At 41.2% G+C, this 16288-nt stretch overlaps 1 protein-coding gene across 8 annotated transcripts in view; it reads right to left on the minus strand.

The window, feature by feature from the left end:
* The window catches only part of LOC116426485 (follistatin-A-like), an 84661-nt gene extending 74380 nt beyond the window's left edge, over window positions 1–10281 (minus strand). Inside the window, exons 1-2 of one of the 8 annotated variants that reach the window (XM_076369655.1) lie at window positions 10221–10281; window positions 4542–4908 (exon numbers count right to left, since the gene is read on the minus strand). In XM_076369655.1, coding sequence (XP_076225770.1) covers window positions 4542–4773 — 232 coding nt within the window. In that variant the 5' untranslated portion in view covers window positions 4774–4908; window positions 10221–10281. Of the gene's footprint in view, window positions 1–4541; window positions 5147–5500; window positions 5832–6159; window positions 6914–10220 lie in introns of those variants that run through there. The other 7 variants (XM_076369656.1, XM_076369653.1, XM_076369654.1 and 4 more) reach the window with 7 other exon arrangements.
* Between the last annotated feature and the right edge of the window lie 6007 nt (window positions 10282–16288).

Here is a 16288-nt window from a genome sequence, read left to right on the forward strand (position 1 = left end):
TTAGTATATGTGTCCTTAGAAGACAAAGTGTTAATTCTTTGACTTTCAAATTTCTCTTACATTTTCTTTTCGATAAGTTTGTGTTATTTAATAATGTCTTACTTGAAGTATTATTCGAGAGACGGTTAGTTGATAGAAAATAGTGTAAACAGCTATTTTTATTAATATTATTAGAAGTAATATAATAATAAAATAATATAATATAATATAATTTAAATGTCTCTATAGGAAAGTACATCTATGATTAAAATCGATCAACTCAACTCAACGTAGGATTATTAAGGGTTAAACAAAACAGCGTTAAATAAGATTGTCATGTCACATAGTAAATGGGGATAAGGAAGTATTATTAATGTTAATAAATAGGAATAAAGGACCATTTTTCTTTACAATCATGATTTCTAGTTAAAAGCATCTAACATTTTTCATACGTGTATGAAAATTTCCACCGACGCTGAGACAAGCAATTCTCAATTTTCATTGACAAGAACCGCATTACATCTAGTCACGGATTATTTACTGCTTTCCTGTGTTACCGATAAAAACCGCATTACATCGAATCGATCATTAATCGGGGTCTCGTTGAACGGAGTTTTGCCGCATTCAATTTGCACGCGGCTGAACGTTATACCGTGATCTAAAACGGCGGACAAATAAAACAGACGGTCGGTTGTTGATCGATTGTTCGCCCCGGTTGTTTTCCTAACGGGAATTGCACTTCGTGTAACAATCGAAACACACCTCGGCTCTCGTTACGTCAACGCCAGTTGTCATTCGGACATTAAACTATTGTTGGCTTCTGTAACAACGGGGAACGCGTAGCACGGCCGATTGTAAGGAACAACTGTTTGAAAAGGTGTAATGGCTTTGTCAGCTTCGATCGGGTTCGGAATCGTTACCATCGGCCGAGAGGCTATTAAAGGTGCCGGGATAATGTCATAATGTAAATATAAACGCGTGACGTGTAGGTTAACGGAGGAAAAGAAATTGAACGGGAAAACTGCGTGGACCCATTGGCAATGGGACGCTATTATGATCCGACCGCGAGATTCGAAAGAATGCGGGAACGAACCCGAACTGATAGATGAAAATGTAGGAGGTATTGATAACGCGGCGTTGCGACAGAAATGCACAATGTGACGTAATTGTGAAGTACGGGGATATAAAACGGAAAATCGCGAGTTATTATTTGTGGAAATCGAATGTTAGTCCCTTGTTGAACGAACAAACATCGCGAATATGTTTTATAGTAGAAATATTTTATTGTTGTCATAAATAAGAAATGTTTTATACAGGAAATATTCTGTAAGGAATACTAACTATTTTAATAGCTTGTAATAGTTTTTATTCGAATGATTCATTCTCGTTTTGATTTGAATCTGTCCGATGTAAAAGGATTAGAAAATGGAAACGTGTAATGTGATAAGAATAAAATATGGTATCTAGTTTATGAAAGTTTGTGGATCTTTACGGTTTCCTAGATTTGCTTAACAAAAAAATTCTGAAATAAAATTTGTACTTGTTTTCTCTAGCATACGTTTGATTAAAATAAACGAGAAGTGGATGTACTTAATAGCTGTTAGTTTCTACCTTGTGATTCGTATCAGCGTATAAATAATTTCCTATCTTTATGGAACAATTTACTGAGTGACGTATTGTTTAAAAAAGAAAATGAACGTGCAGCTTACTGCTTTCATCGCGCACTGTTTTTTTTTACTTGATTATTAAAGAAGATCTACGTTTCTACCGCGTCAAATCGTCGATACCGCAAACATCTAAATTGAACTATGAAATCTGACGAATTTCTCGTCTTAATTGATGCCTCCATAGAAAACGTGAAAGTCTTGCAACTATCTGCGGTAGCGTCGACGAATAACAAATCAACGGCGAACAAAAAAAGTTTGACCACCTCCATTACTCGCATCTTTGCTAAGAGTAATTGTAGAAACTTGTCAAGATAATTCACAGAAGATGGATAATAAATATTCACGACTTTAATTGCAAGAATATAATTAACGTTCCTTGTCCCTGCTCTATGTATACACAACTAGCATACTTATATATTAATAAATATGCATTAATGTTAATTATCGTACAATAGAACTTCGTACTCAGGAATTAGTACAGAATAATAGCGCAGCTCGATACTGTTGCATATAATCGTAAATGCAAATACCGTTTGCGAAACACTTTCAACGGACCAATAAAACTAGATTATCGCTCGCAAATATTTAAATTATTTATTCGACAGTAAATATAATTGATTTCTCTATTTAAGTGAAAGGTGAACGTGGGCTTGAGATTTTATTACACATTTGATTGAAACGAAATCGTACAACGATAAAAATTTAGAAAATATGAGGTTACTTGGAAATTCATTCTTTTAAATGGAGATTTTATTATTTGATACATTTAGGTCTGTATAATTATTTGTTTATAATTGACGTGTGAATTTTATCGTTTTAAGTCGTCTTTTTAAGTTTCACCGAAATCGTTCGTTTCGTTACTTGTCACACGTCTCTGAAGGTTATAAATGCATAAAATCCGGAGTTTAATCATAATACAATGGCCTTTTTCGTTGCGTAAACTGTGAATGCTACGAGGGATATTACTGGAAGTTAGTGCGTGCGTTGCAAAGTCTTTTAAAGTGTACACGATAAATATACGTGATTGTTATGTGACGTTTGTTAAAACGGTTTCGTTTGTCGGCACAAGACTGTTTGCAATGTCAAAGGTAGCCAGCGGTAATTCTAATCTGTACAGCAATTTCTGCTGGCCTTTGTGCGACGGTATAATTACTGTTTAAGTAAAAGTTCAATGACGAAGATTTTCTGCACGTAAAAATGGAAAGCACTGGCAGTCGGTGCGGTTGATGTTTCAATTTTCAGGTAACAATGCTATTTTCAAGACATCAATGATTCATGCATTGACCCGAGATATAAAGGAATAACAGTGTATCGTTTTTCATCTATCGGTTTTCAAATTATACTTGCACAGACAACCGTTTTTATATCAAATTCTACAAGTTGAAAATTTAAAACGCTTGTTCGACGTTTTTATTTTTAACTCTACGTTATGATGGTTTTACTATTTTACAATTTAATCAAATTTAAATTTATATTGAATTAATGTTAAAATTAACAGTCTTATTAATAAATATGTGGAGTATATTAATATAAAAATAGTGAAATATGCAATATTTTTCATTAGTGTTAGTAAAAAAATGTGTTTCTAAGGAATATAAAGAAAATTTCGATACTTCGAAAATTCCACAGAATGTATATTGTATCTGCATAAGAAATTCATTTGTTACTGATTACCATATTCAATTTAGCTAAATGCATTTTTTAATCAATGGATTATTTACATGAAGAAACATATCAACATATAAACTGTCATTAGCATCATAAAATTATTCGCGTTTTAAATTATCAAAATAAAATTCCTGTCATTTCTACTGCAGTTTTCTTTCTTTTTTTTCATGAGTATATTCGTAATTTAAATCGAAATTCATTTAATTGGATTGAAATATAACAATATTTCTTTCCAAAAGTATGACTTAAGCTTTCATTTTAGTTTATACTTCTAATGAAAACATTCGTACTATTTATAAGGATCCATTAATTTATGTTATTTATATTTTAAACTGAACGTAGAATATGTATAGGACTGCCATGAAAATTATCTTTACGAACTGTTAATTCACTTGTGACGCGGATTCTGTATGCATTATCGATTAAAATTTTCGAACATCGTATAGTCTTTAACTTTTGACATTGTGTTTAAAGAAATTTTACTTTTCAGTCTAATTTTAACAAACTCTAATTTCTATCGCATTAAGCAAATAATTAGAATAATTTGTCATAAGAAAAACCTTTTACTTAATAACAACCTTCCCTTAGTATATTTTGAATCAAACATTAATTTCTCTAAAATTTCACCCCTATTCCGAGACAATCAATCGGTATCTTAATTCAACTTATCAAAGGCACAATTTACAAGCGAACAATTAGGAATCAAAACAGATCCGGAAACAACTGTTATACGTCGATCTCAACTGAAACAGTTGTGGGGACCAAAAAATATTCATAATCAGATCCACATCACTTTATCATTTCTGTTCCGTAGCTATTTTTATTCAGTTCTGTTACATATTGTAATAACCAATGCAGAACCAAACAACAACAGTCACGAAACCGAAACAACATCGTTTCCAAAGAAGCGAAACCAACACGATCGAAATGTCAAATCCCATACCGCCATAACTGTTAAATGCATCTTCGAATTCATAAAACCGTTCCAAGGACCAAAACCAATGTCACACCAGTTTCCAGTAAACATTCAATTCAGCGGCTTTCGCCAGTCTCAAACTATCCCTCCACACTTCCTTTCGAAATCTCCAATTGACCTAACCAAGACGTAGTTTCAAATATCCGTACAAAAGCAATACCAATCATCAAACATGAGAAACCAGTGAAAACCGCTAAACTGCACACGTAACCGCGAAGAGCAGCGAAAATGAAAAAAGCAATTGTACTCACCAGTCGCGGTCTGGATCTGAATCAAGAGTCCGATCAGCGAAACCAGGACGTAGATGTTATACCGGGGTGCGAGGATACCCCGTCGCAGGGTCGTCATCTCAGGCGGCCCCCGCCAGGCGCACGGTTGACCTGCCGCCGTCCCAACGGCCGCCTTCGGCAGCTTCGGCTTCACGATTTCCGGCTTCGGTCCCGGCAGCTCCGCGCCGCGTAGTCCTCGTGTTTCACATCTCATCTGCCTCCTTCGGTCGTTCCCTGGACAACCGGGTACCGATCGCGTTTTCCACGAAATCAAAGCCTCCGCTCTACCACGTATCCGTCCGGCAGTAGCGTCCCCCACTCGCCGGTCTCGTCATTTACAGACCGTTCGCTGAAAACGTTCCGATCGTTTACGCGCACGATCCTCTCCCGTCGCGGCGGCTCCTTTCAAAACCGACTGGCCCCCGTCCACTCTTTTATCCCCGCGTGCGTGCGTGCGTGCGTGCGAGCGAGCGCTAGTACACGCGGCAACGTTATCGAGCCGAAACCGCGCGATTCCTCTCTTTTCCTACTTTTCCACAGTTCCTCTTCTCCGGTTTCCTCGTGATCGTCCCTCGCGTACCGTCTACCTGGAAAACCGTAGCTCAGTCACGAATCGCGCGTACGCATGGCGGCGGCGGCGGCGGTTTCGGGGAAAAAAATCAGTGAATACGGAGAGCCAGCTGAAAGCGAGCCGGCACAGGTTACATGATTCCTCTCCCGCGAACGAACGATGGACCGGGTCACGATCGGTCCCGGAGAAGACACCGTGTCACTGTTCGCCGAAGAACTCCTCGGTCGAAACCAGTCCGCGACTGAAATCCCGCGCTCGCAAAATGGTACCCCGTTGTGGCCGCGTATGTGTGTGTTCAATCGAGACGCCGACGCCGGTGCCGCCGCGGAACGATCATGACGCTTCGACCTCGAGACAACATCTAACACACCTATCGATCGTCCCGTCCGTTATATCAACCGGCTCGTCGAATTTCCTCCTGCCGGTGCGTCGCGACGTGTGTATACTGGCCAACCGTGCCTGCCTGCCTGCCTGCGTGCGTGCGTGCGTGCGTGTGTTCGTGCGTGCGTGTGTGCGTGAGTGCGTGTGTGCGTGCGTGCGTGCGTGCGTGCGTGCGTGCGTGCGTGCGTACGGGTACGGGGCACCGGCACGGGCACGGGCGGGTCGTGCGGTGAAACTTCACGTCCGGTGAACGCGGCTCGAGAGAAACTGCGAGGCCGGAGCCGAAACAGGCACGCGACGAGACGTGTCTCGACACGGGACCCCGTCCAGGCCAGAGCGACCGAGACGGAGTATCAAACGGGGGAGAGAGAGAGAGGGGGGGAGGGAAGGAGATAGAAAAATCAAGAAAAAAGACAGAGAGAAATTAAAAAACAGAGAGAGAGAGAGATAGAAAAATCAAAAAAGAGAGACAGAGAGAAATCAAGAAAGAGAGAAATCAAAAGGGAGTAAGAGGAGGGAGAGAAAGAGGAGGGAGAGAGAGAGCGAGAGAGAAATCAAGAAAGAGAGGGAGAAAGAGAGGAAGAAAGAGAGAGAAATCAGGAAAGAGAGGGAGAAAGAGAGATCACGTGTCCGGCGAAGGAAACTCACTGAACATCACACCATCCACAAGGAACACGGACGTGCCCTGTCGAGGAAGGCCTCGTGGCCGCGGTGCGAATCGATTCGAAACACCTGTAGAGAGACCGAGCGGCGTGTGTTCTCGTTCCCGTTCCCAGCCGAGTGTGTCCTGTCACCGTCCAACGGCCGTGCCGGCGTGTACTTTCTCGAGCTGTCTCTTAGGGAAGGCACGCGTCCTCCAGTCACGAACAGCCGATCATCTGGATCGGCCGGCGCACGGCACAACGGCTCACCATCCGCAGCATCCTCGTCATCCTCACGAAGAAAACACGCGCGGGAACTGCTTGCCTCGTCCCCGTCGTCCTGATCGAACCAACTTTTTCGAAGCGTGCGCGCGGGAACGACGGAGAACGGAGCGACAGCCGAGAGGGAACCGGCGCGAAAGGGCAGGGGAATTTTCAAAGAAACCCGCGAGAACGAGAAGGGTTGAGACTGTGAACGAACTGCGCGTCGCTGTTCTGTGAACTCTTTCAAAGTACCTCCTGGACCTGCCTCACTCGCTCGATCCGCCGCGGCGATCGTTTCCGCGAGGAGTGACGGCGAGGAGCGGCGTCTCACTCGATTATACGAGCCGAAACGGACGCGACACGGCTACGCTCGATCGCTCGCGGCCGACACGGAGCGAGTAGCTGAGCGGCGCTCGAACTCCGCGGGTAGTTTTCGTGGCGCGCGGATTCGCCGATGGAAACCAAGCGCGCACGAGGCCGCCCGACAGACTGAGAGTAGCAGTCGACAGTCAACAGTCGGCAGGCAGCAGCGGCAGCAGCAGCAGCAGCAGCAGCAGCAGCAGCAGCAGCCCAGCAGCAGCAGTACAAGGCGGAACGTTTCCCCGTGTGCCGAGCGAGAAGCTCTGCAAAAGCAGTCTGCACACGCGGCCGCGCTGTGTTATGCTGTCCCCACTTCCCTTCTTGGAGCGCGCGATCGCGCGGCTGCGGCTGCGGCTGCGGCTGCGGCTGCGGCTGCGGCTCGCTCGCTCGCCTATCTGCCTGTATGCCTCTATGCCTTGCCTGCCTCTATGTCCGCCTGTTTGTCCGCCTGCCTGTCTCATGCATGCATGCATGCATGATCGTCTCCTTCTCCTCCTACTCCGCCTCCTCCTTCTCCACCTCTACACCGTCCGCCACCTCCACCTACTATCTTCCTTTCCTCCTTCTGCACTCTCTTTCTCTCTCTTTCTCCTTCTATGCACGTCTCTCTGTCTTTTTCTCATTCTTTTTCCGTCTCTCTTTCCCTCACTCTCGCCGCTTCTTGCATCCTCCTGCCCTTCACCCGGCCCCCGTGAACGCCACCTTCCTTCCTTCCTCCTCGTGCACTCCACATGTTCTTTCCACTCTCCGCATGGCTCCTCCTACGCTTTCCTTCTGATGTCCTCCCCCCCTTTCCTCCGTTCTTTTCTTCCTTTCTCTTTCCCTTTTTCTTCTTGGTTTCTCTTTTTCTTAGTTTCTTCTTTTCGTTCTTTCTTTCTGTTTTCCCTTCTTTCCTCCCTTCCTTCTTCTTTTTTCGCTCGTGTAAGTTTTATCCCCGTCTTCCTCGCTCGAGAGGCTTTTCGTCCTTCCACTCCTCGTTTTTTCTTTTACTCTCCTCCCGCCGACAACGGTGCGCCTCCTTTGTCGGGACCCGGATCGCTCGAGGGTATCGGACTTCGGAATCGTACGCGATAGGCCCCTTTACTTCCGGTATTCCTTTCCGGAGGAAAGCGCCGGGATCTGAGGCCCCGGCGAGGAGGCGAACGATGATCGGCTGGCGGGATGGGATATTTTTTGCCGCGTCCCGCGGTATTTTTAGGTCGACGCCTCGCGTGTTTGATTGTTTCCGATGCATAAATCGCGCGAGGATTTTCGCGAAACGAACGAGAGTCATGAGCGAGCGAGCGCGAGCATTCGCGCGCGCTTCGCGGTGTTACGAGGCTCTTTGTTTTCGCAGCAGCGCGGACTGGAATCACTGGGTCGTTAACTTTCGACGCTGGATGCTTCGTTTTTCTGCCTTTCTTTTCTTTCTTTTCCTGTTTCAACGATTTCGCTTTTCTTTTTTTAACGTTCCTTAAAGAGAAGGTTTTCGAGAGAGAGATGGAGATGAAACGCTCGTATCGAGGGCAATTTCAGGGTAATTTATGGTGGTATCTGGGGACAATGGAGCGAGAATCGGAATCGGAGTCCTGTCACTTCTCCTTTCACTTCGGACGGTGTGCTTCTCTCTCCCTTTCTTCTTCTTTTTTTGGTTTGATGGTTCTCCAATGCATTCGCGGCGAATGATACATTGTATCGTTTTCGCTGTATGTATTACGGTTTATGGGGTTGTAATTAGAGAGCGGATCTCCGAGCGAGTGTAAATCTTTGTGGAGCGGTTCGCGGAGATTGGAATTAAGCGGAAATTCGATCATGGTATTAAAGATCTTTTTTGAATTGAAATGAAATGAAAGTCCGTAGGAAAAATATCGTCCAATGATTTCATGCGACTATGTTGTAATTATACAAAACGCACGGTTTAGTCGTAATTAATTGCATTCAATAATAGTACTCAGCTATTAGCGATGTGAGTATTGAACGTTTTTATTTTATCTTTAATAGTCAATTACAATTGAATCATTAAAATTCAGAATCGTCATAATAATCAAATCTTCTTCTCGTGATAATCAGAAAGTCAGGTTTTTTAGGCAACAATTAATTTCCTTAGGAAGATTAAAGTATTCTTCGATATTCGATACATAGATGCCACCAGTTTATTCTAATTATTAACATGTTATTTCTCGTTATTTGAAACAATATTTTAAGAGCTAGATCAAATTGATTTTCAATGACTCGTTAATCGTGTTTGTCAGAAACATTTATCATTTTTTTGGAGGTTTAAAAGGTACGTGAATTTCATTAGTCACCGTTTTAGCATTCACTAGTGTCGTTTTCACAATGAAAACAACGTTGTTCTTTTAATATTGTAGTGAGGGGTAATTTTGAACGTATTTAAATTTACGAGGAATACTTCAATAATTAGTTAGCGCACGACTGCTTGTTAAATTTCGAAAACAGTCAATTAGCGGCAGGTAGTTTACTTTCTCTTGTAATAAAGATAATGAATCATTTTATGGTTCATTACACTGTAATGATAAAAATGTATCTTAGGCATTAATCGCTCTGTAAAATTTCAACTTTTTATAAAACGCAACGAATTCTCTCCCAGACACAAGAAAAGAAAGAAAAAAGTGAAATCGACTCGCAATTAATACCAGCAACAAATTTCAACAAAAGTCTCACTTAATCCAAGTTTCTATTTTAGCACTACAAGCACCGAACATTAACAATGGACACTTTATAACATCTTATATAAATTTCGTCTTTTCATTTAATTTCAGTAATTCCCAAAAATATCTTTTAATAATGATAAAACAAGGAATCACTAAGAGATCATTTTTACTTATCTTAGATCAGCATCGTCGATATTAAAAAGAAATTAATTTATTTTAACGATATAACAATTCGTGACAGTAATTTCAAATCAAGGTATATCTCCATAATTCGACCCATGCTCTGTTACAAAACCCCAATGTAAACGAATTAATAAGGAAGATCAAAGAAAGCGACAATTAAACAGAATCAGACCATTAGCACAGTGACATAGAGCAAGACCAAACAGAGTCTACCTGAACGAAAAAAAAAAGAGAGAACTGAACGAAACCACGAGACTACATCGAGAACTGGAACGTATTACAGTAAGTTAGAATCCTGCCCCACCGCCCTTCTCACTTCGCCCTTGTCAGCGAAGGGTAAACGCTCACCGAGGGCCTTTAGACCGACGAATGTCGTTGAGCAGACGCGACGCGAGTTTCTTCGCGGGTTTATTTGAACCAATACGGCCGCGGCTTATTTTCTAGTTTCTTTGTTCGCTTCTCGATTCCGCTCGAATTTTCAGTATACCGGTCACACGCGCGTCAGAAACCGATCCATTGACCGTTGACCGGAAGTTCGTGGCCAGCCGACGTCAAATAGGAGCCGAGAGAGCGGGAAGGAACGGCCGAGAGATCGCAACACCCGCGATACCTGTTTCGAGTCGAGAGGGTTGTACACCAACCTTGCCTCCGTCCCGGTGGCAAAGTGCAATAGTAATTGGTGGATGCACCGGTGCTACGTCTCTCTTTTATACCGAACGGACACGAGAAAACGGTACCGCCCCCTTGGCCACGTGACGATACCTTTGCCGCCGGACCTACCACGCGCTTCTTGCAGCGCATCCCCTTCAAACGGTACCAGAACCCCCACTACGTCCTTCCTTCCTTCCTTCCTTCCTTCCTTCCTTCCTTCCTTCCTTCCTTCCTTCCTTCCTTCCTTCCTTCCTTCCTTCCTTCCTTCCTTCCTTCCTTCCTTCCTTCCTTCCTTCTTTCCTTCCTTCCTTCCTTCCTTCCTTCTTTCCTTCCTTCCTTCCTTCCTTCCTTCCTTCCTTCCTTCCTCCCTTCCTTCCTTCCTTCCTTCCTTCCTTCCTTCCTTCCTTCTTTCCTTCTTTCCTTCCTTCCTTGCTTCCTTGCTTCCTTTCTTCCTTTCTTCCTTCCTTCCTTCCTTCCTTCCTTCCTTCCTTCCTTCCTTCCTTCCTTCCTTTCTTCCTTCCTTCCTTCCTTTCTTCCTTCCTTCCTTCCTTTCTTCCTTCCTTCCTTCCGTTTTCTTCCGTTTCTTTCTTTCGTCTACACTTACATCAAGATGCACTTTGCTGTGTGTAGCGGTACGTGGCTCGCAGCGTTGGTAGGTGTAGCGACTTCGTCACCACGTTTTTGATTGATTTGTCCGTCCGCGGTTCTCTGTCTTCAATCAGAACAAGTCAATTGGAACAGTAGAAAAACGATATCTGGAGATTCCACTATTAACACATTGCATACCGGCTAATTTTCATAGAACTGAATTGTGCGGATGGCAATTTTCACTGAGGTCAAATATCACTATACATAGAAAAACTCAGATATCATATTGTTATGTAATATATTTCAAACAGATAATCAATTCGAATGAAATTTTATATTTCTTTCAATGATGTGGTAATTAGCGAAGTTGCATAGCTAAGTGTCTTTATATAAAAACGAGATTTCTCGTTACGCGCAATGTGTTAACTGAAGCATCGTACCGCCGACGCGTTACTCCGAAAAGTACATCGTACGACCGCGCTGTATAAAGATACGAATAAATACCAGATTTTCATACTTCCGCGAACGCAAAACGTGGGTGTGAATTGTGTTGTACTGTCTCCTCATTGACCTACACTCCACTCCCACACTGTGTAAGTTAGAGTAAAGAAAAGAAAAAATCTTTTTGGATTTCTTGGGGTGATTGATAATTTGTACAATGAGTGGAGAATTTCTTTGTAGGAGGGAACAGTTAGAGTTTTTGAGAGGTCTTCGTTTAGAGAGAGAACGTATGGATTGATTGTTGCGTGGAATCTTGTTTTGAAATGTTTTTTGTTTATGAGTAGGATTCTTTGGAGATGAAATGAGAACTGAGAGTTTTTGAGATTTCAGAGGGATCGCGTTTGGAAATTGTTCGTGGCGGTTGGAATTATGTGGTCATTAATGGTGTTAGGAGCGTTTCGTGTGTGTTGTGCATACAATTTTTGAAAACATTAAAATATAGGAATGAGTAAAAAATTTCATGTAGTTTGTTTTTATTTTGATGGTACCATTTATGGAAAAAGTAGTTTTGATCGAAACTTAACTGCCTTCACAGAACAGTGCAGTTACGTAAGGGGTGGTTTTTAACTTTGTTTAAATTTTTAAGCAGATTTTTACTTACTTTCAGCGTTATATTGAAATCCGTGTTACAATCTTTATGATACAGATCATTTCTGAGAAGTTAAGTAAATTATGAATGATTTAAAAGAAATTATATTATTACGTAAAACTTCAATTTAAATCATAAGAAAAATCAGTATCTGTACTATATTCCAAGTTATACAACAAACGGTTGCACAACGTTTAAGAATTTTACAATTTATATTCTTATATAATTAATACGAATTGACTGTTATCTAGAAATTTATGCGACGTTTAAAACATACTTTCTGCCAATTATGAAATAAAATAATAGAGTTTAAAACCAAATCTTCCCGTCACAATCTTAAACGCACATTCAGAATTAAATGATAAAAAAGCTGCTAAAACAATCTAACTTAAATCTTTCAATTTCCAACTTACATCTAAAAGAACTGTATTAAATTTCACACAAAGTATCTCTAATTTGTCATGGATTCACCAATTCATTCAAACCGATCTACATCCAGTCAACCAAAGAATCACATCTTTCGTCAACAGAGCAAACTACCAGCTCTTCCCCGCAATCCACCAATCGCACCATCGAAAATATACCAAACCTCGTGTGTCATTGAAAAGCAAAAAACTCCGCGCCTCATTTAAATATTACGCAACCGAAGATAAATCACTTCGCGCAATAAAGCTCGTTATGACGAGTCGTTCACCATACGAAATATGTAATATGCAGCGAGCGAGTAAGCGAGCAGTACATTCGTCATTCACTTCTTTTTTGTCTATATTACATAATGGCGCGCGCGTTATGTAAATAAGAGGCTGGTAATAATCCGCGCGAGCTACTGCGGCGGATAGTTCCGAGACAAAGGATGAAATCCGGTGAAATTACTTTCTTTCCGGGTTCGACAGGGCCGTCCATAGGGACATGTAAATAAAGTGAAGCGGAAACGTACGAAGTTCCAAGGAAGGACAAACACGGTTGAACGAACCCATCATTTTAATGCACTGTGCAACGAAATTCTCGCGAGTTCAACCGAACTTGCACCCCCGTCGATCTCTCTTTTATAGCGAAACTCAAGAAATCTGAAAACGATTCAGTCCCTTCCGTTCTTCTTTTCGTTCTTCACCCACCCCCAGCCCCTTTGCTCCTCATCCCCCTCCCTTTGCGTACAAGTTCTTCGCCCTCCCCCGTTTCCTCACCCTTCGTACATACCCGAGAAAGAGCGCGTCACTAAAAAAGCAAACAATCCTTCCTTTAAGTTCCACCGTCTAGACGCGCTCCTCTTCTTGGTTCACGTTAGATTTTTCGATTACGTAATCCGCTTCGCGCAAACAGTTACACGGACACTGAACAGGCCCGTGTGTTTTAAATAGATCGATCTCAAGTTGAAGCTTTCAATTATTTTTATTGGCGCACTTCAACGCGTCTTAATCCGACTTTCGTCGCCTGATGGTTAATTCGCGTTCGGTTATCGCTTTAATTGGCAAATGGTTTGTTTGGTTAGACAGGTCCTATTACGTTTATAAATATTTCACAGTTTTATGTATTTTGGGATAAAAATACTAAATATTACCATTAGAAATTAGATAGTAAAATTATGTCGATACTTATATGAAATAAACATTTAAATATTATTTTCTTTTATTTTGAAACGCGATAGTTTGTAATCAACCTTAGAAAGAAGGTGACAAAGTAACCGTGAAAATAGTCAATTCGTTGATACACATAAAGATACATTTAATACATAAACTGCTTAGTTGCGAGTAAACAGAATATAAACAGAATATAAAGTCTGTGCCCAAGACATGATGTATAGCCAGTGGTATTTCACAATAATCTTCTTAAAACTATAAAATATCTAAAGCAGAAATTATGATACCTTTCACTTCAGAGTTACTATCACAAAGTCACTCCAATATTCATTTATTTCTTTCTAAAATAATATTCTCTCCGAAAACAGTGTAAACGATCAAAGATAACGTTGCTCTTCCTAAAGCGAACGCAACGGAGATCACGGCAGCGCCGCCAATCGGTACACGAGAAACAACGTGTTACGGTATTTCATTGTAACAAATCGCGGCATCCCTAACGATGATTCTGCCGAAAGGAGCAACTAGGTATCGATTTATCGATTCGATGACGTGAAAAATTTACCAACATCAGACGCCGGAGACGGAAACGTCCGGCCAGCTTTGCTCCTCAAGACACAGGAATAAAAACCGAACGTAAGGGGAGGAAACCGAAGGGGATCGAGCAAGGAAAGGACAAGAAGAGTGGCAGGGAGGTGGGGCAGAGGGAGGGGGGATAGAGAGAATAGATTATCCGTGGTTGTGGTTGATTCCCGTTTCGATAGAATCACGACGACAGGTGGCGAGTGTCTAGTTAGCCGATGCGTCTGATGGTCACTGTCAATCGTTGAAGAATAGACCGGGCGAGTCAAGGTCGGCCGCGCGACCGGATGCAGCGGTCTAGCCTCGTTCTGGCAATCTCTTTTCTTTTGTGCATCCTCGGCTTTTACGGCACGCGATTCTGATACGCTTCAATGAAGTCAGTTAGGTTTCAACTACTTCGACAAGGAAGGAAGCTCAAACATCCGTTCTGCCCTTCTTTGGCAGCGACGAACCTTCGCGAAGTACAATGCTGGAATTAACCTTTACGAAGGGTAATCCCTTATCCTACGATTTCTTTCGGAACTATGATCGATACACCTATTTTGTTATTAACCCCTTAACGCACAGTTTGTTTGAAAAAAACCGGCCAAAAAAAATCAATTTTGATATACTGTGCTTTTGTTCCATGGAAAAAGGCTATATTTTATTCCTGACTAAATAAGTGTTACAGCTTACGATCCCATGTAAATGATAAATATCAATAAAACGATTTTTTTTCTTTGCTTTCACATTGTTATTTTCACAGTTTGGCCTGCAAGTTAAGGGGTTAACAATTTATCGAAGAAAGACGAAAATTATGGACATATGCTATGTCCATGTTTGCTCTAAAGTATTACTATTAATAACAGGAGAATAATATTCAATTTGTATTCATCAAAATTGAGTAATATTTATGTTTGATAAATTCTGTGTAAAATCTCCACCACGAGTCTGACCCGTTATTTTAAGGCAAGAGGTTAGTAAGATACGGATCGTAAAATATGAAACGGAATTTTTTGTTCGTTGAATGTTGGATTTAGTTTGAGATCGGAATTGTGAGAGTTGTGTCATTTTCGGTCGCGTTATGTAGAATTGTAAGAAATGTATTTGTTGGAATATTTGTTGATGTGTCTGGGAGAGTGTGGAAAATATGTTTTGGTAATTTGTGAATGATACGAGAGATGAACTAATGCGATGGTAACATAGTAATGATGAGATGGGGACGATGATATAGAAATAATTATAGTTTGTTCTTCGCGTGGAGATCTTTGTAGTAAATCTGCTGTTCTAATCTCACAAGAATGAGTTGTAAATATGATATAAAAGTATCTTGAAATTCTTTGAATAAAGAGAAATTTTTTACTGCGTCATATAATTTTCTCATCTACGGTGTATATTGATTAATACATTTGCAGGCACCATCAGCAGCCTAGTTTATGTTCTTTCCACAAAATCGATAGTTACACGAGTAGATATGATTTTAAAAAAAAGAAAAACATTGTTGCTTAGTCTTCCGAGAGCAATTGGCTCGCGTTCGCGATTGCACCGCAATTTTCACCGCACTCTATATATCACGGTGCATCGATCAGTGCCACGAGCATATCTCACAAGACGTAAAGTTCGAATTACACGAACGATCGTATCCTCCGAGACGCCGTATCTTCGCTACCCGCTTGATTCTCCAATTATTCCTTCCCTCGACGCTATTTGCGCGCCGCGCTTTCCTCTTTTATCATCTGCTTCTTAGAAAAAGGAGAAAACGTTACACGTCAAGACTGTCGATCGTAAAATAAGTGGTGTCTCTGATGTACGGCAAATTCAGCGATCGTTTACTCGCCGATTAAACTCTAATTAACTTCCTGCAACCAAAGAAAATGTATTTCTACAGTATCTATAATAAAACCAAATTTTGATCGTGGTTCAATGATAATTCTCGAATTTCATCGTAGAAAAACAATAATTTTCTTTCAAATAATCATTCACTTCTACTTTTCAAAGTTAAATCTGCAAAAACTCACAAACAATATTGCAATACAATTTTCATCGAATAATATGTAATCGATGAAAAGAAACTTTTCAAAGTTTTATTCAAAAGTCAAAACAAATAATTTATAAAACAATTTTTTCAATCTGTAAATGCCCCCGATTTCAATAAGAAGTATACTTTTAGTTATTTCACGATAAATGTTCTTAATAAAACACATTCTTAATTAA

Source organism: Nomia melanderi, chromosome 8 (genome assembly GCF_051020985.1).
Source record: "Nomia melanderi isolate GNS246 chromosome 8, iyNomMela1, whole genome shotgun sequence".
Classification (NCBI taxonomy): domain Eukaryota; kingdom Metazoa; phylum Arthropoda; class Insecta; order Hymenoptera; family Halictidae; genus Nomia; species Nomia melanderi.